Here is a 26,798-nt window from a genome sequence, read left to right on the forward strand (position 1 = left end):
GGAGGCTTTGGTATTGGCTATGAGTGGAGGATAGTGTGTTAAACAAAAAGTCATCCTCATTAGGTTCTGCATGCAGGGTGACATTATGAAATGCCGCTGCTCTTGACACCACCTGTGTGTATGCTGTACTGTCCTCGGGTGGCGACGGTCTCGCTGGGTAACAGTCTGGGCTGTTATCTGACACAGGCGCATCATAAAGATCCCATGCGTCGGGATCGTCCTGACTCATTCCAGTATGAGTTGGGGACTGCATCAGTGGTGGAGTGGCTACCGGTGATGTGGCCGTTGAGCGTGGTGGAGATGGTGGCGGTGTTATTTGTCTTGCCACCTTTGCCTGTGGCTGCTTGTCTTTTTCTTGAAAGGCAAGTCTTCTTTTCATCCTAATTGGGGGAAGAGTACTTATCTTCCCTGTGTCCTTTTGGATATGGAGCCTTCTCTGAGTGTAGTCTGGCTCCATTGACTCTAGTTCTTGTCCGAACTTATGCCCTTGCATTTGTGAGGACAGTCCCTGTTCCTCTGTGTAGGAACTTGTTTTCAGTTTCGAGGCTGGATGTTTCGGAATGGAAACTTTTTCGGCAGTCTTTTTCGGCTCCAACAACACTTTTTTTTTTCCCCCGTCGTCCCGGTCTCTCGGTGCCGACTCGTTTTGGTGCCGAACTTACTCGGACCCGCTGTCTCGGGGTCGAGTCTGCTGTGTGCCGGTATCTCGACCGGAGTCGGATGTCTTCGACACATGCGTGCCCTTTTTCGGTGCCGATGATCGGTCACCTATTTTTCGGGTTAAGCCATGGCCTGCTGGCGGTGGCGTCCCCTGGGCTTTTGCGGTCTTCTCATGAGTTTTGTGTGTCGACGTCTTACTCACGGTTTTAGGCGTCTGTTCGGGATCGATCTCGTCCGAGTCCTCGATGGAGAAGGTTTCTTCTTCCTCCTCCAAGTGTCTTTGTCCGACGCCATCTGTAGTCTTCTCGCACTTCGGTCTCTTAATGTCTTCCTCGACTGAAACGCTCGACAGGCTTCACAAGTATCTTCTTTGTGTTCTGGGGACAAACACAAGTTACAGACCAGGTGCTTATCTGTATAAGGATACTTGTTGTGACATTTGGGGCAGAAGCGGAATGGGGTCGGTTCCATTAGCCTGGCAGAGACACGTGGTCGGGCCGACCAGGCCCGACGGGGGATCGAAAAACCCCGAAGGGCCACCGGAGCTCTTCAAAAATCGGTGTCGATCTGTTGTAACTAACCCGATACCGAACACAAACAATGCCGTTGAATTTTCCAAGATTCTAACTATCTTCCCGAACCGAAACGCGGAGCGAAAAGGAACACGTCCGAACCCGATGGCGGAAAGAAAACAATCTAAGATGGAGTCGACGCCCATGCGCAATGGAGCCGAAAGGGGAGGAGTCCCTCGATCTCGTGACTCGAAAAGACTTCTTAGAAGAAAAACAACTTGTAACACTCCGAGCTCAACACTAGATGGCGGGATGTGCAAAGCATGTGTATCTGCAGCTACACATGCCATCGAACATATATACATACATACATACATACATATATATATATATATATGGAAAATGTCACTTACCCAGTGTACATCTGTTCGTGGCATGAGTCGCTGCAGATTCACATGCTGTGCACAGTCCGCCGTCTGGTGTTGGGCTCGGAGTGTTACAAGTTGTTTTTCTTCGAAGAAGTCTTTTCGAGTCACGAGACCGAGGGACTCCTCCCACTTCGATTCCATTGCGCATGGGCGTCGACTCCATCTTAGATTGTTTTCCCCGCAGAGGGTGAGGTAGGAGTTGTGTATGTTAGTAATAGTGCCCATGCAATGGAATGAATACGTATGTACATAATAAAGGTTAAAGTAATATATTTACAAATGTACAAATGTTGAAGATCTACTTCTAAACGGCTACAGGCTCCCGGGGAGGCGGGTGGGCGCATGTGAATCTGCAGCGACTCATGCCACGAACAGATGTACACTGGGTAAGTGACATTTTCCGTTCGATGGCATGTGTAGCTGCAGATACACATGCTGTGCACCGACTAGTAAGCAGTTATTTCCCCAAAAGCGGTGGTTCAGCCTGTAGGAGTTGAAGTAGTTTGAAATAATGTTCTTAGTACAGCCTGACCTACTGTGGCTTGTTGTGCAGTTAACACATCTACACAGTAGTGCTTGGTAAATGTATGAGGCGTAGACCATGTTGCTGCCTTACATATTTCGTTCATTGGAATATTTCCTAGAAAGGCCATGGTAGCCCCTTTTTTTCTGGTTGAGTGTGCCTTTGGTGTAATAGGCAGCTCTCTCTTTGCTTTAAGATAGCAGGTTTGAATACACTTAACTATCCACCTAGCAATGCCTTGTTTTGAAATTGGATTTCCTGTATGAGGTTTTTGAAAGGCAATAAATAGTTGTTTTGTTTTTCTAATTAGTTTCGTTCTGTCAATGTAGTACATTAGTGCTCTTTTGATGTCTAATGTATGTAGTGCTCTTTCAGCTACAGAATCTGGTTCTGGGAAGAACACTGGTAATTCTACTGATTGATTTAAGTGGAACGGTAAGATAACCTTTGGTGAAAATTTAGGATTTGTTCTTAGAACTACTTTATTTTTATGTATCTGAATAAATGGTTCTTGTATGGTAAATGCTTGAATCTCGCTCACTCTTCTTAGAGATGTGATGGCAATCAAAAATGCAGCTTTCCACGTTAAGTATTGCATTTCACAAGAATGCATGGGCTCGAAAGGTGGACCCATGAGTCTTGTTAAGACAATGTTGAGGTTCCATGAAGGAACAGGTGGTGTTCTTGGTGGTATGATTCTCTTTAAGCCTTCCATAAACGCTTTAATGACTGGTATTCTAAATAGTGAAGTTGAATGAGTAATTTGTAGGTAAGCTGATATTGCGGTGAGATGTATTTTTATGGAAAATAAAGCTAGATTTGATTTTTTGCAAATGTAGTAAATATCCAACTATATCTTTTGGAGATGCGGTTAATGGCTGAATTTGATTATTCTGGCAGTAATACACGAATCTTTTCCACTTGTTTGCGTAGCAGTGTCTAGTGGTAGGTTTCCTAGCTTGTTTTATGACCTCCATACATTCTTGTGTGAGGTGCAAGTGTCCGAATTCTAGGATTTCAGGAGCCAAATTGCTAGATTCAAAGATGCTGGATTTGGATGTCTGATCTGTTGTTTGTGTTGTGTTAACAGATCTGGTTTGTTGGGTAGTTTGACATGAGGTACTACTGACAGGTCTAGTAGTGTCGTGTACCAAGGTTGCCTTGCCCATGTTGGTGCTATTAGTATGAGTTTGAGTTTGTTTTGACTCAACCTGTTTACTACATATGGAAGGAGAGGGAGAGGGGGAAAAGCGTACGCAAATATCCCTGACCAATTCATCCATAGAGCATTGCCTTGGGATTGATGGTGTGGGAACCTGGATGCGAAGTTTTGGCATTTTGCGCTTTCTTTTGTTGCAAATAGATCTATTTGAGGTGTTCCCCAAATTTGAAAGTAATTGTTTAGTATTTGGGGGTGAATTTCCCATTCGTGGGTTTGTTGGTGATCTCGAGAGAGATTGTCTGCCAACTGGTTCTGAATCCCTGGAATAAATTGTGCTATTAGGCGAATGTGGTTGTGAATCGCCCAATGCCATATTTTCTGTGTTAGGAGGCACAACTGTGTCGAGTGTGTCCCTCCTTGTTTGTTTAGATAATACATTGTTGTCATGTTGTCTGTTTTGACAAGAATGTATTTTTGGGTTATTATGGGTTGAAATGCTTTCAGCGCTAGAAATACTGCTAACATTTCCAAGTGATTTATGTGAAACTGTCGCTGATGTATGTCCCATTGTCCTTGGATGCTGTGTTGATTGAGGTGTGCTCCCCACCCTGTCATGGAAGCATCTGTTGTTATGACGTATTGTGGCACTGGGTCTTGGAAAGGCCGCCCTCGGTTTAAATTTGTACTGTTTCACCATAGAAGCGAGATGTATGTTTGGCGGTCTATCAACACCAGATCTAGAAGTTGACCCTGTGCTTGTGACCATTGTGATGCTAGGCACTGTTGTAAGGGCCGGATGTGCAATCTTGCGTTTGGGACAATGGCTATGCATGAAGACATCATGCCTAGTAGTTTCATTACCATTCTGACTTGTATCTTTTGTGTTGGATACATGGCCTGTATTACTTTGTGAAATGTTTGAACCCGTTGTGGACTTGGAGTGGCAATCCCTTTTGCTGTGTTGATTGTCGCTCCTAAGTATGGCTGCGTTTGACACGGCAAAAGGTGTGACTTCGCGTAGTTGATGGAGAAACCTAGCCTGTGAAGGGTTTGTATGACATATTTTGTGTGCTGTGAACACTGTTTTAGCGTGTTGGTTTTGATTAACCAGTCGTCTAAGTACGGGAACACATGTATTTGCTGCCTTCTGATATGTGCAGCTACTACTGCCAGGCATTTTGTAAAAACTCTTGGCGCAGTTGTTATTCCGAATGGCAACACTTTGAATTGGTAATGTATTCCTTGGAATACGAACCTTAGGTATTTCCTGTGTGAAGGATGTATTGGTATATGGAAATACGCATCTTTTAGATCTAAATGTTGTCATGTAGTCTTGCTGTTTGAGCAGTGGTATTACGTCTTGTAATGTGACCATGTGAAAGTGGTCTGATTTTATGTAGGTATTTAGTGTTCTGAGATCTAGTATTGGTCTCAAAGTTTTGTCCTTTTTGGGTATTAGAAAGTATAGTGAGTAAACTCCTGTGTTTTTTTGTTGAATTGGTACTAATTCTATTGCGTCCTTTTGTAGCAATGCTTGAACTTCTAGTCCTAGAAGATCTATATGTTGTTTTGACATATTGTGTGTTTTCGGTGGGACGTTTGGAGGGAATTGGCGAAATTCTATGCAATAACCATGCTGGATAATTGCTAAGACCCAAGTGTCTGTTGTTATTTCCTCCCAAAGTTTGTAAAATTGGCTTAGTCTTCCCCCCACAGGTGTTATGTGATGGGGGTGTGTGACTTGTGAGTCAATGCTTATTTTGAGGGGTTTTGGGGCCTTGGAATTTTCCTCGATTTTTTGAGAATTGGCCCCCTCTAAATTGCCCCCGAAAACCTCCCCTCTGATACTGACCCTGGTAGGTAGGCCTTGTTTGTGAGGTTGTGGTTTCTGTGGGTTGACCTCGAAACCCTCCCCTAAAAGGTGTTTTCCGAAATGTGCCTCTGCTCTGCGGGGAGTAGAGTGCGCCCATGGCTTTGGCTGTATCGGTGTCCTTCTTGAGCTTTTCGATGGCAGGGTCTACCTCCGGCCCAAACAATTGCTGTTCATTAAACGGCATATTGAGCACAGCCTGCTGGATTTCCGGTTTGAACCCAGAAGTGCGCAGCCATGCGTGCCTTCGTATTGTGACAGCAGTGTTTATTGTCCTTGCAGCTGTATCTGCTGCATCCATGGAAGACCGTATCTGATTATTTGAGATACTTTGTCCCTCTTCCACCACCTGTTGCGCTCTTTTTTGGAACTCCTTGGGTAAGTGTTCGATGAAATGTTGCATTTCATCCCAATGAGCCCTGTCGTATCTTGCCAAAAGTGCTTGTGAATTGGCGATACGCCACTGATTTGCTGCTTGTGCTGCAACCCTTTTTCCCGCAGCATTAAATTTGCGGCTCTCCTTGTCTGGAGGTGGTGCGTCGCCTGAGGTATGAGAGTTGGCTCTCTTACGAGCTGCCCCCACAACTACTGAGTCTGGTGTTAGTTGTGTTGTAATATATATTGGATCAGTGGGCGGTGGCTTATATTTTTTCTCCACCCTTGGAGTTATGGCTCTGCCTTTAACTGGATCCTGAAATATTTGTTTTGAATGTCTTAGCATTCCTGGGAGCATGGGAAGGCTTTGATACTGGCTATGGGTGGAGGATAGGGTGTTAAAGAGAAAGTCATCCTCAATTGGTTCCGAATGTAAGGACACATTGTGAAACTCGGCTGCCCTTGCGACCACCTGTGTATAGGATGTACTGTCCTCAGGTGGTGACGGTTTTGTAGGATAAGAGTCTGGGCTATTATCAGACACTGGAGCATCATAGAGGTCCCATACATCGGGATCATCCTGACTCATTGTGGTATGAGCTGGTGAGTGCATCAGTGGTGGAGTTGTTGCTGGTGATGCATGTATTGATGGTGGTGGAGACGGTGGTGGGGTTGTTTTCTTTGCCACCTTTGCCTGTGGTTGCTTGTCCTTTTGTTGAAAGGCAAGTTTCCTTTTTATTTTGATTGGGGGAAGAGTGGTTATCTTCCCTGTGTCCTCATGAATATGAAGCCTTCTTTGTGTGTAGTCAGGCTCTACAGATTGAAGCTCCTCTCCAAATCTATGTAATTGGGAGGTTAATCCTTGTTCCTCTGTATAGGAACTAGTTTTCGGCTCCGAGGCTGGCTGTTTCGGAACCGAAACCTTTTCGGAAGTCTTTTTAGGCTCCGAAGAAACCTTCTTTGTTTTCGGCGTGGTGTCTCGGTGCCGAAATTCTTCGGTGCCGCTGTCTCTGTGCCGAAGTTTCTCGGAGCCACTGTCTCGGCTCCGAGGTTGCTTTGTGGCGGTATCTCGACCGGAGTCGGATGACTTCGACACCAGCATGCCCTTTTTCGGTGCCTTGGATGGGTCACCTATTTTTCGGGTTAAGCCATGGCCTGTTGGCGGTGGCGTCCCCTGGGCTTTTGTAGACTTCTCGTGAGTCTTGATTTTCAACGTCTTACTCACGGTTTTGGTTGTTTCTTCGGCGTCGAGTTCTTCCGAATCCGACTCGCGGACGGAGAAAGCTTCTTCTTCCTCCTCGAAACGATCTTGACCTGTCGGCGTGGACGCCATTTGTAGTCTCCTGGCTCTTCGGTCTCTCAGCGTCTTCCTCGACCGAAACGCTCAACAGGCTTCACAAGTATCCTCCTTGTGCTCGGGGGACAAGCACAAGTTACAGACCAGATGGTGATCCGTATACGGATACTTGTGATGGCATTTTGGGCAGAAACGGAATGGGGTCCGTTCCATGAGCCTTGAAGTCGCACGTGGCCGGGCCGACCAGGAGCTCTTCAAAATTCGGTGTCGATTTGTTCTAACTAACCCAATACCGAACGCAAACAATACCGACGTTTTTTTCCGAGATTCTATCTAACTTTCCGACCCGAAACACGGAGCGAAAAGGAACACGTCCGAACCCGATGGCGGAAAAAAAACAATCTAAGATGGAGTCGACGCCCATGCGCAATGGAATCCAAGTGGGAGGAGTCCCTCGGTCTCGTGACTCGAAAAGACTTCTTCGAAGAAAAACAACTTGTAACACTCCGAGCCCAACACCAGACGGCGGACTGTGCACAGCATGTGTATCTGCAGCTACACATGCCATTGAACATATTAATATATATGGAAAATGTCACTTACCCAGTGTACATCTGTTCGTGGCATGAGAGGCTGCAGATTCACATGTCACAGTCATCATGGGAGATTGAATATATGTGCTAACAGATGTGAAGGTCGGTCAACCTTCTACAACGATTTCATGGTTTAAAAGGTGATTTTTGGAGTAAGTTTTTCAGCACTGTCTTACAATTAAATTCTTCATATGCAACCTTGAGGAACACATTTTTGAAAACTGCATCAAATTTCACAAAACTTGGAATGCATATGGAACCTTATTGCCCTCTACATTAATAAAAGGCAAAAGGTTGTCTTCTCCACTCTTGAATGCTGCCACCTTTCTAAAATGTTTTCATCTGCTCACCCACAAAAAAAGAAAAAAAAAAAAAAAAAAAAAAAAACATACACACACCAAACTGCAGTCATCTAAGATTCATAAGTTTGGAGTTCAATTTTAACACGTTTTGTGGAGTAGAAAGGCAGCTTTGGAATTGCAGAGTGTCTACGTGATGATCTTGTGCTGAAGTTACAACACTTTTAGTAGTGAGTCCACCTGTTCAGCAAGCAATTCCTGAAGCTGTAGAGAGACAATGTTTTAAACAGGAAAACAAAGACATTGAACCTTAAATCTCCGTAAAACTAATGAACATGCTCTGAAACTACCAAAGAAAACATGATATAACCGTGAAATATCCCTGACATGGTTTAAGTACTGCCTGCGTCCCCAAAACACATACAAACATTGGAAATGAAAGAACATGACGATTAATCCTTCGCTGTCAAGCTTTTCCCAAAATACAATGTTCAAAACCAGGCCTACATGGGAAATGTCATTGGTAACAGGGGAACAACCAGCACGATCTGTTCGTGTGCTTGCTACAAAGGTGTGTTTGTAATCTGAAGAACACAGGTCACAACCCCGACAATTTATGCTGCCTTTTCTCTTCCCTAAGCCAAGAAAAGAAGTACCACTGAGCTGGTAAAACTTCATGAGAAAAGTCTGTTTGTGGGTGTCTCTCAGAGCGCTCCTAAAGAGAGGCTATGAGTATCCAAAAAGTCCAGTTAAAGGGAGCACGCTGGGTTTAAAGAACAACCTGCAGCATCACAAGGGGAACATTGAAATACAGAATGTAAATGACGACAGTGCTCCAGATGAGGGAAAACTGAAACTCTGACATTCTGTGTTTATAAGTGTTTGCTACGGTAAATAGTCAGAAAAAATAAAATAAACCGTAACTGTCTGATCCTATTTTTTTAAACAACTATGTAAGTTGCCATCAGTGGAGACAGTCAACAAAAGAAAAGGCTGTTGCTGTAATGTCCTGTGGCAGACAGTCACAGAGGGGGTAAAGGGGTGGCGGCGGGTATGAGCTGATTAAACACGGACCATAAGTACATCAATGGATTAAAACGATATTTAAAAAAAGAGATCTGTTCTAACAGGATGCGATCTACTGGGAGCCTAGGAAATGTGCATATGCAAGCAACTGTACCTACAAAATACCCCAAAAAGTGTGTGTGTGTGTGTGTGTGGGGGGGGGTGGGGGAGGGAGGGGGAGAGTTTATCTCTGCCTCCCTCCCCACGCTGAGGAAGCCGTGTGCAAGAATGTAGCAAGGAGAGGCTGGGCGCCGGGTCAAAGTAATAAACGCACCATTCAACAAGCAAAGAGGGAGGACAAGGGAACATGCAACAACAGAGTAAGTGGAGGATGGGAAACATCAAAGACGCAGACGGCAGGGGAAGAAAAAAAAAAGGGGGGGGGAGGGGTGCATGTACATAGGCTCCGGGGGCCCAAGGCTTCACATACCCGAGTCCTTCTAGTGCTGATGATCAGCTGCGGGCAGAGTGCTGATAACATAAAAGGCGCGTAATGGTGAAACATAAAAGCAGGCGTCATGCTGATAAAAGTAAGGCAACTACATTTACAGGCCTGTTTTCAATCACGTTCGAAATTGAAAGGCAGGGGTAGGAGCTGTGTGAACGGAAAGTCTTCCCATGCTGCCGGAGACACCTCATAACAACACGACAGAGGAAGAAAAGGGTACCTTCACATGCAGAATCAAAATTTAAAAAAATAGTGTGCGGAAACAAGCCTAATGCACAGAAGTGGAAGGCGATAAATAATGGGGCACTGCCACGAAGAAGAGAACAACCTACGAACAGGATGGACAAATAGGAAAGATTAACCACTTGGAAGCAAGGATTTTTAAAGGACGCTGATTTTTTATTTTTTAGGTGGGCTATAAGCCCAAAAAGTATATACAACGTGTCTCAAAGAGCCAGCGCAGGCGCTGTCTAGGCTCAACCTAAAAAGGACAAAGACACGTTATATTCCCAGACAGAGCTTTAGATTGTTAAAATACCATTTAAGAAACCTAGCATAAGCAGCTTTTCACAAACACGTTACTTTGTTTCGTTAATACTCCATCTAGCCTCAGCTTACTCACCTTTTGAATATTCCCCAGGCATCAGTCTGCATCAGGAAACTTTCAGCAATACCTCTGCATTCTTGTAGGTGGAACAGTGCAGCTCCACACTAATATTTCACTTCAGAAATGACATGCAGAATGTATATTGGTGCCACTCCCACAAACTGATGTCGGTTGCTTTTGAGACGCGGAGCTCAAAAGCAAATTGATGTGACTAGTGTGCTGATTCCTATATATGGGATCATATAAATGGATAAAGTTTGATCATAAAACAGAGCTGACGTGAGGATCAGTAAGGAATCTGAAGTTAGAACCTTTACCATTCCTAATTGGAGGTGGGCTGTAAACAGACCCACAAACCATAAAGTCCTGGAGAACGGAGCAGGCAAAATGCACTTCTTGACGGACTGGACTGTCCAGATAAATGTGCTTTGTGAATGTATAGAGGGATGCCCACGTAGCCACATGGTAAAGGTCTAGGAGAGGACTTCTGTGTGCTAACGCTGTGGTAACAGCTATGGGCCTGGTAGAATGACCACACAGTCCTTCTGGACCCCCTAACATGCTCGACCAGCAGGGTGCAGGAGGCCATCAGCATCAGAGTCAACTTCACTGAAATTCAGGAGCTAGGCTGAAAGATTGGGATCATAGCCCAAATGTGCTGGACACTCTTCCCGGGGTATGGGCGCAAAGCCAAACCGTTTCCAGAATAGCTCTGATGAAGGAGAGTGTCTGAGAAGAAGTTGTGGAAGGTGCAGCAGCTTGGAAAGAAGGGTAGCGCATAGCCCATTTAATCAATTTACAGGACTCATCTGTCCGATGGTGGTGGTTCGCAGCTCTTGGAGGGTGGGAGGGTGGTGTGGGGGGGGTGGGGGGGGGGGAAGGCTGGGGGGTTAGGCTGGGAGGACTGAGGCGATTCCCAAAGAGCATGGACATAGCGCTACAGCAGGCATTCACTGATCAAAGAGTCACATGGGTGAACAAGAAGATACTTTTCTTGAACATCTTCACCCGTTTGGACTCCCAATTGTGAGCGGTTGTAGGGAATGTGATGGGGTTAGTCTTGCTTGCAGAAACATGCAGCATCAAGCTTTTAGGATAATTGTGGTGAGATAAAAATGCAGGGTCATTTCTCTTACAGAGCCCTGAAAGAGTTCTGTATTGTTATTTTTCATTGTGATGAAAAATACCAATACAGGACTCGTTCGAGGCCCTGTAATTGGAATGAGAACATTTTACATCCTTCAATGACGACTAAGGTAGTAATTATTTTTTATTCAAAAGGAAGAATAATATTTTCTTGGGAGTGCAATAAAGATACAAGAATTTTAAACAATCATTAGACTTCATGCTTTATATTTAATTGGGTGCACTGCAATGTTTATTATTAAGTAGGAGTCTGCTTAGCAGAAGTACTGTTAGCAGTTGGTACTATAGAGAGTGTGCACCAAAATGGATACCTGGGAACGATTTAGAATTTACGATTTGTATTACCTAGCTGCTATGTCAAACTGTTAAGAACGCAGTGTCGCCCAGGGCCAGACTGTGTTGTTGCGCAATCTGGTAGTTAAACAGGGGTCAGAGCAATGTTTGACTCATGCCAGCGTCGATGGAGTCAGCAACAACATTGAAGAACAAGGAACTAGTATAGACCGTGGTGCCGGAGGCAGAGTTGAGGTTGCTGGAAGGGTCCAGCCCGTGCTGATGGCTATCCCTCCGGCAGTAATACAGGTAATGAACCTCTCTGCTCTATGGGACCAGTGTGCATACCAGAGGGAGCCAGCAAGCATCGAAAGTATCAGAGCATGGTCTTGCAGAACTCTTAGATATGTTTAGGACTAGTCGACGCCCCGAGAAACTCCGGTTCTGCAGGATAAAGTTGCAGGGTGGGCTCTTACGTTAACGACTTTGGGAGAGCAAAAGAGATGTATGGTGTCTCCACTGCACCTTTTCAGAGACATGTAAGTGGAGGGCAGGGGTTGAGTCTCAATTAGATTTCTTAGATTTTTTTTCTTCAACTTACCCAAAGACTTTGATTGAGATGAAGATCGACCTGTGGATCGACACCTGAGACTTCTGGATCTTAAACAGGACCAAACGTTCAACTTTAACCAGTCTCATCCCAGAGTCTTCCAGTGCTTGCAGATGTAAAGTTTCACCTTGCAAGCTTGTATGGCCTTAGGGTTTGTTGTGCAGTCTCTGCAGACCTTAGAGTCGTAGCTTGATCCTGGACACTGCAGACAAATATGACGAGGATCTGTCAGAGACAGGGCTTAAAGCCTGTTGTTTTAGGAGGGAACATCCCTTGCACAGTTTACAGCAATTTTTTAACAGAAGTAACAGTCTCAAAGAGACTATTGTTAGCTCTGGATCCGCATCTGCTAGCACGGAAAAAAAGTAACTTGCAGTGTGCGGGAGTGCGCCTATTTGGGTTCCGTACGTTTTTCAGAGCAGAACACCATCAGCGTAGAGCCACATAGCACCATCCACTGGCATGCAGAGGTATTGCTGAAAAGTTTTCAGATCCATTTAAATGTCTGAGGAATATTAAAAAGGTGAAGAATCGGCACAAGAAGCCTCTACTTGGAATACGTTTCACTCTTATTGGAGCCTGTCAGAAAAGTATAGGTGCAAAACATACACTTGTAAAGCTTTGAGTGCTACACAACAAAGTAAAGAACTTTGGGTAGTTCCCAGTGTTTAGGTGAAGAGTCGTTCCCTTAAAGACACAACTGCTATTTGGAAGTGAGGCATGTCATACAAACATCAGCATAGTTTCTAAAAAGGACTGCACCAACTTCATTTATATCAACTGCAGCTCTGGAGACGTTTGCGCTTCAGATTTCTTCCACAGCACACTTAAACTATCACTTGGAACAAATTCTAGAGTAGCAGCCTGCTGCAACCACATCTCACTAGTAGGTTGGTCATGTCACAACTACTTAAAGAATGAAAATGAATAAGAAAATCTTAGGCATCTATATAAATCATTCATCTAAATAGAATACTCTTTATGCAAAGTGTCTACTGCTTTTCACACTACAACCATTGCTTGTTTTAGACTTATAGAAAGTAATCATTAAAGCAACACCACAATGGTAATGATGGAGAGTGCTACGAAGGGAACTAAGGGCCTGATTTAGAACTTGGCGGAGGGGTACTCTGACACAACTGAGCTGGATATCCTGTCTGGCAAAATCTAAATCCCATAGAATATAATGGGATTTCGACAGATGGGATATACATCACAGTTGTGACAGAGTAACCCTTCCGCCAAGTTTTAAATCGGGCCCTAAGTCGGAAACTTTATCATGCCACTGAATTATGCAGTGGATGCTAAGGACGACGCAGCAACTTTTTTCTTTACCTTTGACAGAGAAATATTTCAGAAATTCACACATATAACTACATAAACACAGTTCGTTCTTGTGCCGATAATTCCAAACTGCTTGAAATAGGCTAAAGACTATACATTATTGCACACACAATGTGGAACTGCGTGAAATATATAAAGCAAATACGTGTACAAATGCATCACATGAGATCCAGTAAGAATACCTTAAAATCTAGCACATGGGTATCTTCACAGACACATCCCATCTTATTTTTCAATTTTTAAAAAGCCATTTCTTGCAGGAATTACAAATTGGGCGATTAAGAAAATGTTGCCTGGTCTTCCTTGTAACTCCCTTTTCATTTTTTCCAATGAATTGCAGTCAGGAGTTAACTGATATTCTGCTTTCAAACCTAAGGTGAACCTCTTAGCCCTCTGTTGGAAGGCATATAGAAAGTTTACTTTCTTCCTAACCACAGGTTTCCAGTGTCTAATGGGTGAAAACATACAATGCTGAAACAAATATACCAGGCAAACCTATAAAAGTACAATTTGTTTTACCTGAAATGTTGCTGCTGAAAGTGTGGCTGCTGGTGCTGTAACCATGGCTGCTGAAATTTAACTGGGTGAAAATGGGGCTGCAGAAAACGTTGCTGTTGAACTAGAGGCTTCCGTTGTAGAAAATCATGCAGCCTGGGTCCATGTTGCCCCAAAGGATCATCAGGCACCATGAATATGTCACCAGCAAATGTGTATTGCAAAATTCTAAAACAAATACAAGTTTAAATGAAATAAAGTACAACATAATTCTTATGATTGAGAATATGATTCTAAAAAGCAGACAATATGTACATATACTTTTATTCAACAGAGTTGTGAAAATACCTATGATAAGGGTAAACCGGGTGCAAAGGGTATCAATAAGACTGCAGCAAGACATAGTGCAAGGCACCTCGCGGATGGCAGAGCCTGTTTCCAATAGCACTCCTGCATGTATACATTGTAAAGTTGCAGATATACTGCCACCTATCAAACAAGATTCTGAATTTCAACAGTTACAGATTATAGCTATTTCCTCTGTTGCATTTCAACAACAGATACTCCCCATCAGATGATGAACAGGTGTCAATGAATGGTGGTAGCATGAGGGCGATACGAAATATGGATGCCTAGCTAAAAGAAAAAAGCAGGCTGTAGAGGCCGGCATCTACCACACAAGACATTTTCTGATCACTCTGTGTCTCTGAACTTCAAAACTAATACTTCACACACATTTTCACAGAGGGCTGCTCACTTTGAATAATTTCAAGCAAAAGCTTGACATGTTGTGTCCTTAACTTAGAGCATTGGTTCCCAACCTTTTGACTCCTGAGGACCCTCCCTGAATCACTACTGGAAGCCTAGGACCCCCCAAGCAATTTGTATGATTTAAATTTCAAACAATAAAACAGTAGGTCGCAAACAAATACACAATTACACACCAAATACTCGAATTACTAAAGATATAATTATTGTATATTGAAAAATAGGCAAAAATAAAAAAACAAATTAATGGGAAGGTTGGTGCTTCTTCTCAGCGATTAACTTTTCAATGTTTAGTTTTAATTAAGAAAGCTGAATCCTAAAGTCAGATTATACAGTTCCCAAGCAATTTCTGTTTTTATTTTTTAGATATATAAGATATGAAAAAGCTTTTTCACATAAATATGTATAAGGGAAAGGAAATAAAACCGTAAGGGCCTCTCATCTCTCCATAGCCTCCGTCACATGTCATTCATTTCTTTTATATCACTTCTCATACCAGTGTAAGGTGTCGAAGCACTTTACAGGCAACTACAAGGAGTAGGATTCACATGGTCATTTGCACTGGTAGGCATTTTGTAAGAGTGCTTGGTCTAGAGAAGGTCAAACTCAGGATTCAGAACCAAGTAGTGTTGACTTTAATAATAAGAATATATTTCTATGCAAGCAAACCTTTTTTTAGCAGCATAAGGAAAAAGAAAGACTGGGGAAAAACATAACTTTCTAATTTGTGCCATGCAGTTTGCATGCAGCTCTTTGATGGCAGTTTATAGCTTACTGTGCGAGATTACAATTTTCACCTATGAATTGCACAGTAACAAAATAATCGGACACAAAAGCAGTAACAGACTGTTCTATGCTCATAAAATACTGTTCTTTGCATTTTACACATTCTTTGCAGCCAGCCTATTAACCATCTGCGTGCTACCTCAGATAAGTCAAAATTGCTACTAGACAAAACTCCCATCTCTCCCCAGCAGGTACATTACTCACCAGAGTTTTCTTGATGCTTTTATTTTTGCTGGAAAGCTTCTGGATGTACAAGGAGCTTTGCAGTGCTTTAAAAAACTGCTGCGCCAAGGAAGTAACACATAAGAAAAAATAAAACGTATTGCTGTCAGAGGCCCCAGCTAGAGAAGTGCCTTCCTGCCGGTCCTTGGGAATGTGTCACAGACCACTGGGAGTGGGGGGGGGGGGCTCACAGACCACAGTTTGGGAACTGCTGACTTAGACTATCACTTTAAATGTGCCTTCTACAGTCGTAGAACTCTGCCTCAGAGGTTTTTAACAACCTACAGGTACTTCACCATGACTGGACTAATAACGGACAGGTTTTGAGAGTATTGTTAAAGATGTCATCCTTTGAGAATGAAATTGTTAAGTAGTAGGCACCCCTTAAACATCAAAGTTATGGCATATAAAAGCAATAGGGGGAAAAAAAAAACACATTGTGCAGTAAAAACGAAACACTATCATACGTACACACCACATGGTCTGCAATCTCACTTATCAAGGGGGTTCACCTGAGAGATAAGACCCAAATAAAGGTAGAACTGCCTAATTCCTCTGACTAAAATCCAGGTTAGCTTCGATGTAGGATTGTGGGAGGGAAGATCAATGAGAAAACATCTTTGTACTCCACAAAGTGGATGGATTTTTAAAAATGTTACAATAAAATTATTGCATTAAGTTATTTCTCCTAAATACAAAAAAATGTAGGTTTAGCTATTACATGAAATGGAAATGCTACTGCCATTCGGGTGCTGTAATGTTGTGACCCTAGAGCAACATTCCATCCTAATGGCTCATTTAAGCCATTAAAGAGGAGGTCAAACTATGTAAGCTCACAACCCTGATCGACTGATTGCACCAACACCTGAACATTGCAGATCATGGAACTGATGCTTGTCCATACAGATGATAGCCATGAAGCAGGTGGCTCAAACTGTCAAGGCTGTTGGATTCTGATGCATTGTGAAATTGCTAGAAGAATCTGTATTCAGAACATTATGAAACCCACTGAATGAAGACATTTAATTCAATCCAACTCCGCTCTAAAGGGGATAGTCTTTCACGAAATGCTAGACCACATCCAATCAGCATGAGATCACAAGCAACCACAGATTTTTTGTACCTTAATAAACTGTCACTAGATCTCTATGCAATATTCCAATAAAACATACACAACACATTAATAAATATTACAGTTTAAAAACAACTTTTTGGAGTAAGGGATCTTTAATAGTATTAAAACATACTCCTACTGTTTAGGGTCAGATAATAAATTCCGTCTTTGAGGTTTTCTTAATTCTACTGAAACATCCACATAAAAGATAGCTGAATCCAAGAGTAGCATATAAACTGTCACCTTTCTTTTATTATCTGTGCCCAAGCTGGGGATTCAGTCACAAATTCTCTCAAGTTATCATTGGTCACAATAACCCCTCCTGTTTTTTCAGAAAGATGTAGCAGGAATCTGAAACAACAAAAAAAAGAACACACAGGGTTCAATATCCAGATTATGTTAGAAGCATTGTCAAAAAACACACACACAAACTATATACTGTATAAATATTCAGCTCTGCATCATAACAATTCATATTCATAAAGTAAAAATAAAAGGTATGCTAGTCTAAACTCTGAAGATCAACTAAAAATTAAGTGGGCATGGTCTGCCCCACATTTAAAGGAACATAGGCATTTAGGGAGAATGCTATCAAATCGATAAACAATTGGCAAGTAGCAGAGGGTCCACAGCACCGTAACAGAAACGGAACAGCTTGAAACCGAAGGACTTGTCATCCAGGGACTGATATATTTACTGTGGTACAACTCCTGGGCAAACTGGAGGGAACAGTATTGGTACGTGTTTTAGAGCCTCACGTCAGAAGTCCCAAGGTGACATAAATATGTTAGATTATGTTGGTGTACTATAAATCACTTTAAGTAGCCCCGAGGAGATGCAAAAGGACAGGAGACCGTGGAAACGTGAAGGACCTGGAGAAGGATGGCAGGAACAGCGGAGAGCGATGGGGCAGAACATTGCAAATAATCTTCCCATAACAATTTAGAGGGTTACTATGGAGAGTCATATGATTTAAGTCTGATACGAGTACAAGGGCTTGGGGTCAACGTCTGGGCAAATTAGAAGGAAGGGAAGAGGCCATGGATCCCCTCTCCACCTATTCACATCAGGATTTCAGGGGGAAGTCTGTGGGGATTGTTTTGATGGGTAAGGTTTGTGGGATGGTTATAAAATTTTAGTTCTTTTGGTTGGTATGGATGAATAACTCTCTATTCGATCATTGCCGTTTTATCAGCAGCTAAATGGCGGGTCTTGGGTGGGTGTTGCTTTTTTTTAGAAGGAACCTATGCCTATGTAGCAGGGTATATCATGCTAAATTCGTTTTCTTAGGGAATTCTACACTGCAGGGCTTCATTGTGTTGCATCTGTAAACACAGAGGTTAACAGCATATTACACTCATACTCCTGGAGCCCTTAAAAGTGACCTTCATTTGTATGCAATCACTGTCAATGATGGGAGAAAATATGGTTCTTTTAAGCAGGATTTTATATAAATTATGAAGGGGTGAGAAAGCATTAGCTGTTATCTGCTGGGTACAGTCAGCAGGGTGTCACCCAAAAACACGGATTGCCACACAAATAGGAAGCACCCCAATAAGGAGTCACTGAGGTTACTTACCAGTTAAAAACAGGAATCACATGGCTACTTCCTGGGCAGAGGCAGTTTAGGCTCTGCTGGCATATCATTTAACACTTGCACCATGATGAGGATCGGGTGTCAGATCTCATAGAATAAACGTAAACAGCAATACCAAGAAGCGAAAATGAAAATAAAATGCAGGATAAAAACTGCAGCTTCTCGGTTGTATGCAATTCAGACAAAAATGGTTGCATGGAAAAGCGTCCTGAAGAACTTTCTTCACAAATTTGTTTCCATTATTTAAAGAAAGGAAACATAAAACACGGCAGTGCAAGGCTGCTGAAACCAGGCTGGTGAATGCCTTTTATTATGAAAAGTTATCTGCAGTCTTTTTGCTCTGGGTCGTAGAGATATTTTTGTGGGAGCAGACCCTACACAGACAACATTTTTAAAAAAAATAATTCTGTCGTCCCACAAATGAATCTACACTAGCCAGTCACTCTCCATTCCACCCTACCATACTCACTTACTACTTAACACCTATAGCCACCCACCCCAACTCCATTTTTGTTTTTAGTTTTTACCACTTTCCAAACAGCTAGCTTCACCCACATACCGATACTATGACACCTCTTCAGCAAACAACCTCTGTTTCTAAATCTAATTACCAGTCTTCCTCTGCACTGTCGTACTTCGCCAGTGCCTAATTCTTCCCAGTTTCTTTTAAATGTTCTTTAGCCAAATGGCATTTCACCATTTAACTTTAATACAATACTTCTGTTCTTTCAATTCGGGGGGGGGGGGGGGGGTGTCGGAGGGGGGATGTGTGGCGTGTGTGTGATATTCAGAGCCACAAAGCTATTTATTACAATAGCTATGAACCATAGGAGGTGGAGTGAGGCATGATGTAAGTAAATAGTTAAATTATTTTCGGCCGATATGCAAATATGACCAGAGCCCAAGAGGTTAAACACATGTACTGATATCTTAGCTTATATATGGGCCTTTGTGAGTATGGCCACACTTTTCTCTGTAAAGTGACTATAACCTGGAAACCAAGAGGAAGACAAACTTATACTTTAATTCACACCACAAACAGGGAATTCGATCTTTACATTGTAGTAATGTGTGTGAATGTACATCAATTAGTACAATTCTTTCAAATTACTTGTTTTATCTGAATGTAAGATTTCCAGCACGGTGGCTCACTTTCAGAATGTCAAAGAGGTACAGAAGAGGAGCAGAATTATTATAGAGATAAGTAGGGGTTCGGTTTTGCATGGGAACCCTCATAGGGAACACTGTTTGCAATGGAAAAAATAGACTGAATGAAAAGCCACACAAGACTAACTTATTGAATGCCTTTCCAGATTAGGTGAAAATAGTCCAGCCATTTTTTAGCATAAATAAGCGCACCATTTGATTTTTTTTGGCATGTTATCAAACAGAAATCAAAATAGTTTTTTGAAATCTATCTGAAAAATATTAATTGAGTTTCCCTCATTTTTGTTCAAATATAAATGTTAAAGGGTCACACTAAAATATTATCTAACTGTTCTTAATTGACAATTTTTTTAAAAAAAACATTTGTGCAGAAATATCGAATTCTAAATAAATATATAATCCATTAAAGCGTAAAAACCTATCTCCCTCTCACTCGGTCTCTCTTTTCATCTCCCTCCTGCTCACATACCCACTCAGACCCTTACACACCCACTCACTCACTGACCACTCAGACCCTCGTGCACCCACTCACAGCCCCACTGACATACTCACTCAATTACAGACCCATTCAGATACTCACCCACTCTCACTCACTCACAGACCCACCGACACCCTCATGCACCAACTCACAGACACTAACGAACCCACTAAGACACTTATGCATGCACTGTCACACCCAGACAGACTCTTGCAGCCACTCTCACCCCCAGATCTAACCTCTTACACCTTTTCTCACACCCAGAGAGATAGACTGCGGAAAACTCCTGCAGCACACGGCCAAAGGGCCCTTTGCAGAGTAGGGTTGGGTGGTCAGGGGGGTTGGCCGCAGGGACTGTCTGCAGGCCAGGCCTTGGGGGCAACCGCTGCACCACACGGGCAAAGGTCAGACACGGTTCAAGGTTGGGTGCTTACAGGGAGGTTGGCCTCAGTGCCTTTGGCCGTGTGTGGCGGTCGTTGGATATAATTATATAGTATAGACATTACTATAAGTAAAAAAAAAAAAAAATATAGAAATTCACTGAAAAAACCCAAAGGTTGCAGGGATGGTATAGTTAGGAAATAGGTTTTTTAAAAACATAGAAATTCACTGGAAAAAAGACCAAAGGTTAAAGAGGCGCTATAGTTTGGTGAATTTGTATGGTTTTGTATGTTTAAAATGTGAACCTCTTATAGTTATCTCAAGTAACTATAACTTGTGCCCTCGCCATGCACTGCTCATTACCCCAAAATTACAGTACTCATGACATCTTTGATAACATCATTCATAATATCAATGTAATATTGTGTCTGTGTGGGTCTGTGTCTAGGTGCATGAGAGCCTCAGTGGATTTGTGAGTGGATGGATGAGGGTCTCAATGGGTCTGAGTGGAAGCGTGAGTGTCAGTGGGTCTGTGATTGGGTGTGTGAGGGTCGGGGTGGGTCTGGGTGTGGGTGCATGAGTGTCTGAGTGGGTGCAGGAGTGAGTGAGAGTGGGTGCATGATGGTCTGAGTTGGTCTGTGAGTGGATGTGTCAGTGGGTCTGTGGGTGGGTGCATGAGTGTCTCAGTGGGTGGGTGCACAAGTGTCTGACTGGGTGCGTTTTTTGGGGGGCGCTCAACTGGAGTTGTGACTCGGTCACGACTTTACTTGGGGGCTCTGCAATTGTGGCAAAAAAGGGTTTTCCTCTTTCTAAACCCAACAACTGCGCTCACACACCCTTTAATGCCCCCATGGGGTCAGAGTACCTCTACTCTGCACTCTTCTCTTACTATGAGCCCCTATTTTCATCCTTCAGGACGACCGTGCCTCAGTTCATAAAATGGCGCCTCCAACATTCTGAACAGGTTGGGGCCAACCAATCACAGAATTCCTCGTGGCGCGAGGATTTGCGTAGGAGGTTTTGAATCCTTCACGTCTCTATATATACAAATTAGATTCTTCTTGAATTTCTCAAAAGCTACTTAACAGATTTACACCAAATAATAAAAACAGCTCTTTCTGAACCAAGAGCTACCTTTCTGACAAATTTGGTGTAATTCCGTCCAGTGGTTTTTGCGCTATCGCTGTTCAATTTTTCCTACGGGAATTAACATTGGAAATGTTCTAAATTTCACCCCCATCCCCCTTTTAATCTTGGCCCGCTTGACGGATCACCTCAAATTTTCCCAGACAGCAGCTCACATGACTGTTGAGTTTTTGGGGAAAATTTGGTGAAGACTCATCAAGCAGCACCAAAGATGTAGGTAAGCAAAAAAACTGTTTTTTTCTATAGAAACTAGGTCCTAACTATAACTACCTACTGTTGACCGCCAGTAGGTAATAAAATCTCTCATACATTGGGAGCAATTAAGAAAACTGGCAATTTGATTAGAGGCTAATGGATAAGTGGGTACGTCTTGTGCTGGTCCTCTTTAGCATAAACTCACTGTAGCAGGTCACAGGCAGCTAGGGAAAGAGTACAAGTAAGGAAGATGTTACTTATCCAGTAAGAATCTGTTCATACGTGTATTGCTGGAGAATCTGCAAGTAGTGCCACACTCTTCGGGGGAGGTGGGTGGCCACGTGTGAATCTACAGTACTGCATACTATTAACAGATGCTTACAGGGTAAGTAACATTTTCCGTTCACAGCATGTGTTGTGGATACACATTTGTAAGAAATTGGGTTACTGGTTGAGATGCTACTCAAGTGGCAACCACACACCTTATCTGGGTGAAGTCACAAGCAATACCTAACTTAACCTGCGCTCAACCATCTGGTAACTTTGCACAGAGCAGTCAGCCTTCACTTAGAACCAGCGTGTAAGGTTTTTGTGCAGCAACTCAATCAGTAAAAGTAAAACAACACAAGAAAAAAAAGAAAAAAAACAGACACCAATTTAAATAAAATAGGATAATTTTTAATAAAAAATAAATAACATTAAATTTAAGACCAAACCAACAAAATCCAATCAATTGAACCAGAGACATGCAATTTTAAAGATGTAAGTGAAAACAATGCCAAAAAGCACTAACAGTGGTTATCTGGTTGTGCTGGACTGGTACAAGTTTAGGCTGATCACAATGGAGCGAGGGCCAGCTACAGAGACCGAATTAGGCCCGATGAACACGGTACCTTAAATCCTAGTTGTAGTGATGTGAAGCCCTGTGTTGAAGATGCAACCCTCTTGAGTGGAGATTTGTCGTGCAGCAGCAGTTGATGCGAGGTCCAGAGTAGAGATGAATTGAGCAGAGGTGGTTCAGATGGGATGCGATGCAAAGTCCTGTTTCAGGGATGAGTTTTGCAGTGGTTCCGATGTAGAGATTGGTGAGGCGATATATTGCGCTGCATCAATCCTGCTGGGAAAACAGAGGGGATGACAGCATCTTCAGGCCCACTTCCAAGGGTACAGGACTGGGGTGGCACCACGTGGGGGGCAACACAGCTGGCAGAGTCAGGTGCTGGGTTCATGGTTAATAGAGCCTGTTCTGTCCATGCAGCTCTGATCAGGAGGCCAGCTAACTAGCCCTTGAAGTCACTCTGGTGGTTGTGTGTCCAGGATTCTAGGTCGGGCAGCAGGGTAGCAGAGTGGTAGTCCTTTTTGCAGCAAAGCAGTCCTCCAGAGTCTCCCACAGGTCCAGGTGTGTCCTGAGCAGTTGGATCTAAGGGTCCAATATCTATACCTGGTTCCCACTGTGAAGTAGGAGAAGGTTTTGGCGGTTTCAAACCCCCTGGTGTGTCAGGAATGCCCTTCCTCCCTGCCCCAGCTTTTCTGGAGCACACACACAAGACTAGTGAAACTCTTTATGAGGGTGTTTAAGCGGGCCTTTGTAATGTGTAAGTGTGGTAGGTGACAGCCCCTGCCTCTCATTAAGACAGGGTAGCCCATTCTGTCAACACCTATATTCCCTTTGTCTCACTGTCTGGGGCCAATACACAAGGACCGACCGTCAACTACACCTAGTCATGTGACCAAAGGAAAGGCTGCAGGCACCAAATGGTTAGGACAAGAAATTGCCAACGTTCTAAAAAATGACATTTTCAGAATTGTGACTTACAATCTGACTATACCACTATAGCACTTTCTGCTGTAAGATGGATAGGTGGTCCTTGTCAGTTGTTCCGGGGCTAGTGGAAGGTGCATTGGAGTGGCAATGAAAAGAAGGTGTACCCCCTTCCATACATTATGCAGGATGACCTGTCCAATGTGATGGTCTATCAACCTGCCAAGAAACGTCAGATCCTGCTTTAAACCTGGTGGCTGGGCTGCCCTATGGCAGGTTAAAGCAGTTTGCCAGGTGGGGTGCAGGGTTTACACCTGCAGGGAACCTAGCTGGGGAAGAGTTGGCTGATGGGATGGGGTACCTCTAACAAGCTGCACAAAGAATGGTAGGGCTGATGCATTTGGGGCAGATAAGCCCAAGGTGCATGCAAAGGCCCTGCTCTCCTTAAACTGCTCCAGAGCAGAATCTCTCTTGTCCCTAAAAAAGGAAGCCCCGTCAAAGGGCATGTCCATAAGTGATGATTGGGCATCGCCTGAAAAACCAGAGGACCTTAGCCACGTATGGTGGTGAATGGAGATGCTGGTGCAAATGGCCTGCCCAACGGAGCCAGTGGTGTAAAAACCACAACAAATTATCAACTTGGCTGCAGCTTGACCATCCTGTATGTCCTGTGTCAGGACAGGCCGGAGTTTTTCTGGGACACCTGGGAGGACTTGAGCCACTGAATTCAAAGAACGTGGGAATGGCACCCCAAGAGGTAGTTGGCATTCACAGATCTAAGGGCCAAGCAGGTGGAAGAAAATATCCTCTTTCCCAAAGTCTATACTAGTTTGGATTTCCTATTGTGGAGAATAGTTGGAAAGCTATTTGGGTTTATCTGACTTCTAGACGCCTGCACCACCAAGCTTCCAGGGGAGGTGTGCTGAGAGAGAAATGCAGGGTCGCCTGGGGTAGGGAGGTGACATCCTGCAATCTGACAACTGACCAGGAAACCAGAGCAAGCTTTGTTCCAAGCCCCCAAGAGGCTATCTGTACGTTTCTCAGTGAAGTTTAAGAAGGGCTCAGTAGACGTTTACCATGGCAGAAGGGCTTCCATTAAGACATTGGTTTTGAACTCTAAGATATGGAGCTGGAGGTCAAGAATTTCGCCTATCAGTTTTTTTCTATGGTATAAGAAGCATTCACAGTCGCAGGAACCAGGGACTGAGAGAAGTCCTGATTTGAGAACTATCAAAGCCATTAGCCTCTTAAAGGTCATCTTAAAGGTCCTCATACCAATTTTTCTTGTCAGTGCCCAACCTCATCACCCACAACATAATCATTGTCCGAATCCTTGCCATAAAGAAATGCAACATATGTATCCTTCCCTGTGGAGGTGGCAAGTCAAGTGGAGAATTTGATTCTGGTAGATGTCGCCATACCAGTTAATCTGCTGATTTGGCTGGGCAATTTCGGCCCCAGTATCACAGCTACCATTATCAGAATCTGAGCAAAATTATTTGTGGAGGACATAAGCTCTTTCAAAGGGCATAGGGACCATGCCAGAGTCAGAAGGGTGGCTGAACTGCTGTGGCTCAGAAAAAGGCAACATGCAGCTTTGTCAGGGAGGTGCCTTATCACTGTCAGACAGCACTACAGGTTGGCAGTCATCCGAAGTTGATGGCACCAGTGGGTCGTATAGCGTGGAGCGATGTCGGCAGAGGGCAGCGTGGCACCACCTCATGGCACGTAGGGGTACTGCTTATGAGTTTCTGGATCTAGTCTGATGCCTGGGGAGTATTCAAAAAGGTGAGGAATCGGCAGTCATATTTTTGTATCAGAAATGCTTTTTATGCTGCGGACAAGACCATGAGGGTTCGAATGTAGCTTGGAGATAAGGTCTTGGGCATGTTGCCAAATGTCTAAATGCACTTATTTTCTTATTCAATGTAAATAAGTCCTATCAATAACTGAGCACTAGGCTCTTGGTACTGGACTTTCTCTCAACAAATCCGTGCACTTTGAACTGTACACTTGTTTTGCATCAAATGAACCAATGTAAATGAACAGGATCTAGAGGTGACATATAATAGCATTAAATAAATTAAGGGACTGAACTGCAGGGTTGCATACCTACCAGTGTGCAAGAAAGGTAAAGGCGTTTTTGATGCATGCATCTTTGGGACTTTACTTTATCGTTACAGTTTCAATGTCAATTATATGTCATGGTTGTTCATTAAAAATGTTATAACTGTCTAATAAAATCTGTCTTTTGAATGGACTACGATTTTTGACATCTTTAATCGATTTCATATTAAACTTATTTTTGTTCAACTAGGATACTGTGGATGCTAGCATAAAGCCATTGTGATATAATGTGAAAGACTCCTGCCTACACAGACTGCAAAACTCTGATCATCTGCTTCCTGACAACATCACCACCTATCCTCCGCTTATGCCAGACCGTAAAGCCCTAAATAGGCCGTGTTCACTTTCCCACAACGTTGCTTCTACGCATTCCAAAGACACCCCCTCCCAGTCCCAAACACATATTAGGAAAATAACCCATATTCATCATACGAGCAATATGGAGCCCTGCACCATATGTTGTGGGCTTTGGACCGCCCTGATCGCCATCCAAGCATGGCCACCGCATTGTAGTCTGGAGATGGTGTGATCAGACACACCTAGAAAAAAGCAGACCGTAAGATACCCTACAGCATGGATGCCATGGTTGTAGAACTGCTGAAACGTAGGTGAGTGTGGCACCCTACAATGAAGAGTGCCAATGCTGAGCCCGTCACTGCCATAATAGAGAGCATATCTGACTACTTTTCCTGCAACATACAACTAAATGTGGAAAGAGAAAGATGGGGCAGTGTCATCAATAACGGGTTTAAATCTGCAAGTTTTGCTAGTAGACAAACAATTACATTTGTATGTTTGTAAATGTTAGACTGGAAAATAGCAGGTGACTTTACAAAGAAGGCAATTATTGGATCAGTCACATCCTGAACATGAGACGCTTTAGATAGAAACAGATGGGAAATAAGATAAAGCTAAAAGTGAAGTACCGAAGCCAGGATGTGATGGGGGTGTGAAATGGAAGGACATAATTTAGGCTGAAGCACACACAATGCTGTGCAGTTGTGTTCAAATCTACTGTGCACACTCGTCACAAATGTTTATTTGGGGTAAAAGGGGATTTCAATAATTTGCCAAGACTCCAAACATTTTGGTCTGGTGAGAAGCTGCAAATAGATAGCTGTATAAATTCAAAGGTCTGCAAACTGACCACTAAGCTACTTACTAGGACCAGAGGATATAGTTTCCAAGTAGAACAGTGCTATAAGATATAAGAGTTGTATTAAATAAACAAACACCATACCTATCATCATGAGAGGCAATTCTTGACCCCAGCACCACTCTTGCAGGCGTGAGAGACAAAATTCCCAAATCTTGGAGCTGCTGGAGAAAGTGCTGTTCTGTAAAAGAA

General features: G+C 43.3%; 1 protein-coding gene across 2 annotated transcripts in view; it reads right to left on the reverse strand.

Moving 5' to 3' along the window:
- Positions 1-26,798, reverse strand: part of N4BP1 (NEDD4 binding protein 1) — a 160,569-nt gene that overhangs the window by 74,265 nt on the left and 59,506 nt on the right. For both annotated transcript variants that reach the window (XM_069217885.1, XM_069217886.1), the window contains exons 4-6: positions 26,691-26,787; positions 16,841-16,948; positions 13,732-13,935 (exon numbers count right to left, since the gene is read on the reverse strand). In XM_069217885.1, the coding sequence (XP_069073986.1) occupies positions 13,732-13,935; positions 16,841-16,948; positions 26,691-26,787 (409 nt within the window). The remainder of the gene's footprint in view (positions 1-13,731; positions 13,936-16,840; positions 16,949-26,690; positions 26,788-26,798) is intronic.

This window comes from Pleurodeles waltl, chromosome 12 (assembly GCF_031143425.1).
Source record: "Pleurodeles waltl isolate 20211129_DDA chromosome 12, aPleWal1.hap1.20221129, whole genome shotgun sequence".
NCBI lineage: Eukaryota > Metazoa > Chordata > Amphibia > Caudata > Salamandridae > Pleurodeles > Pleurodeles waltl.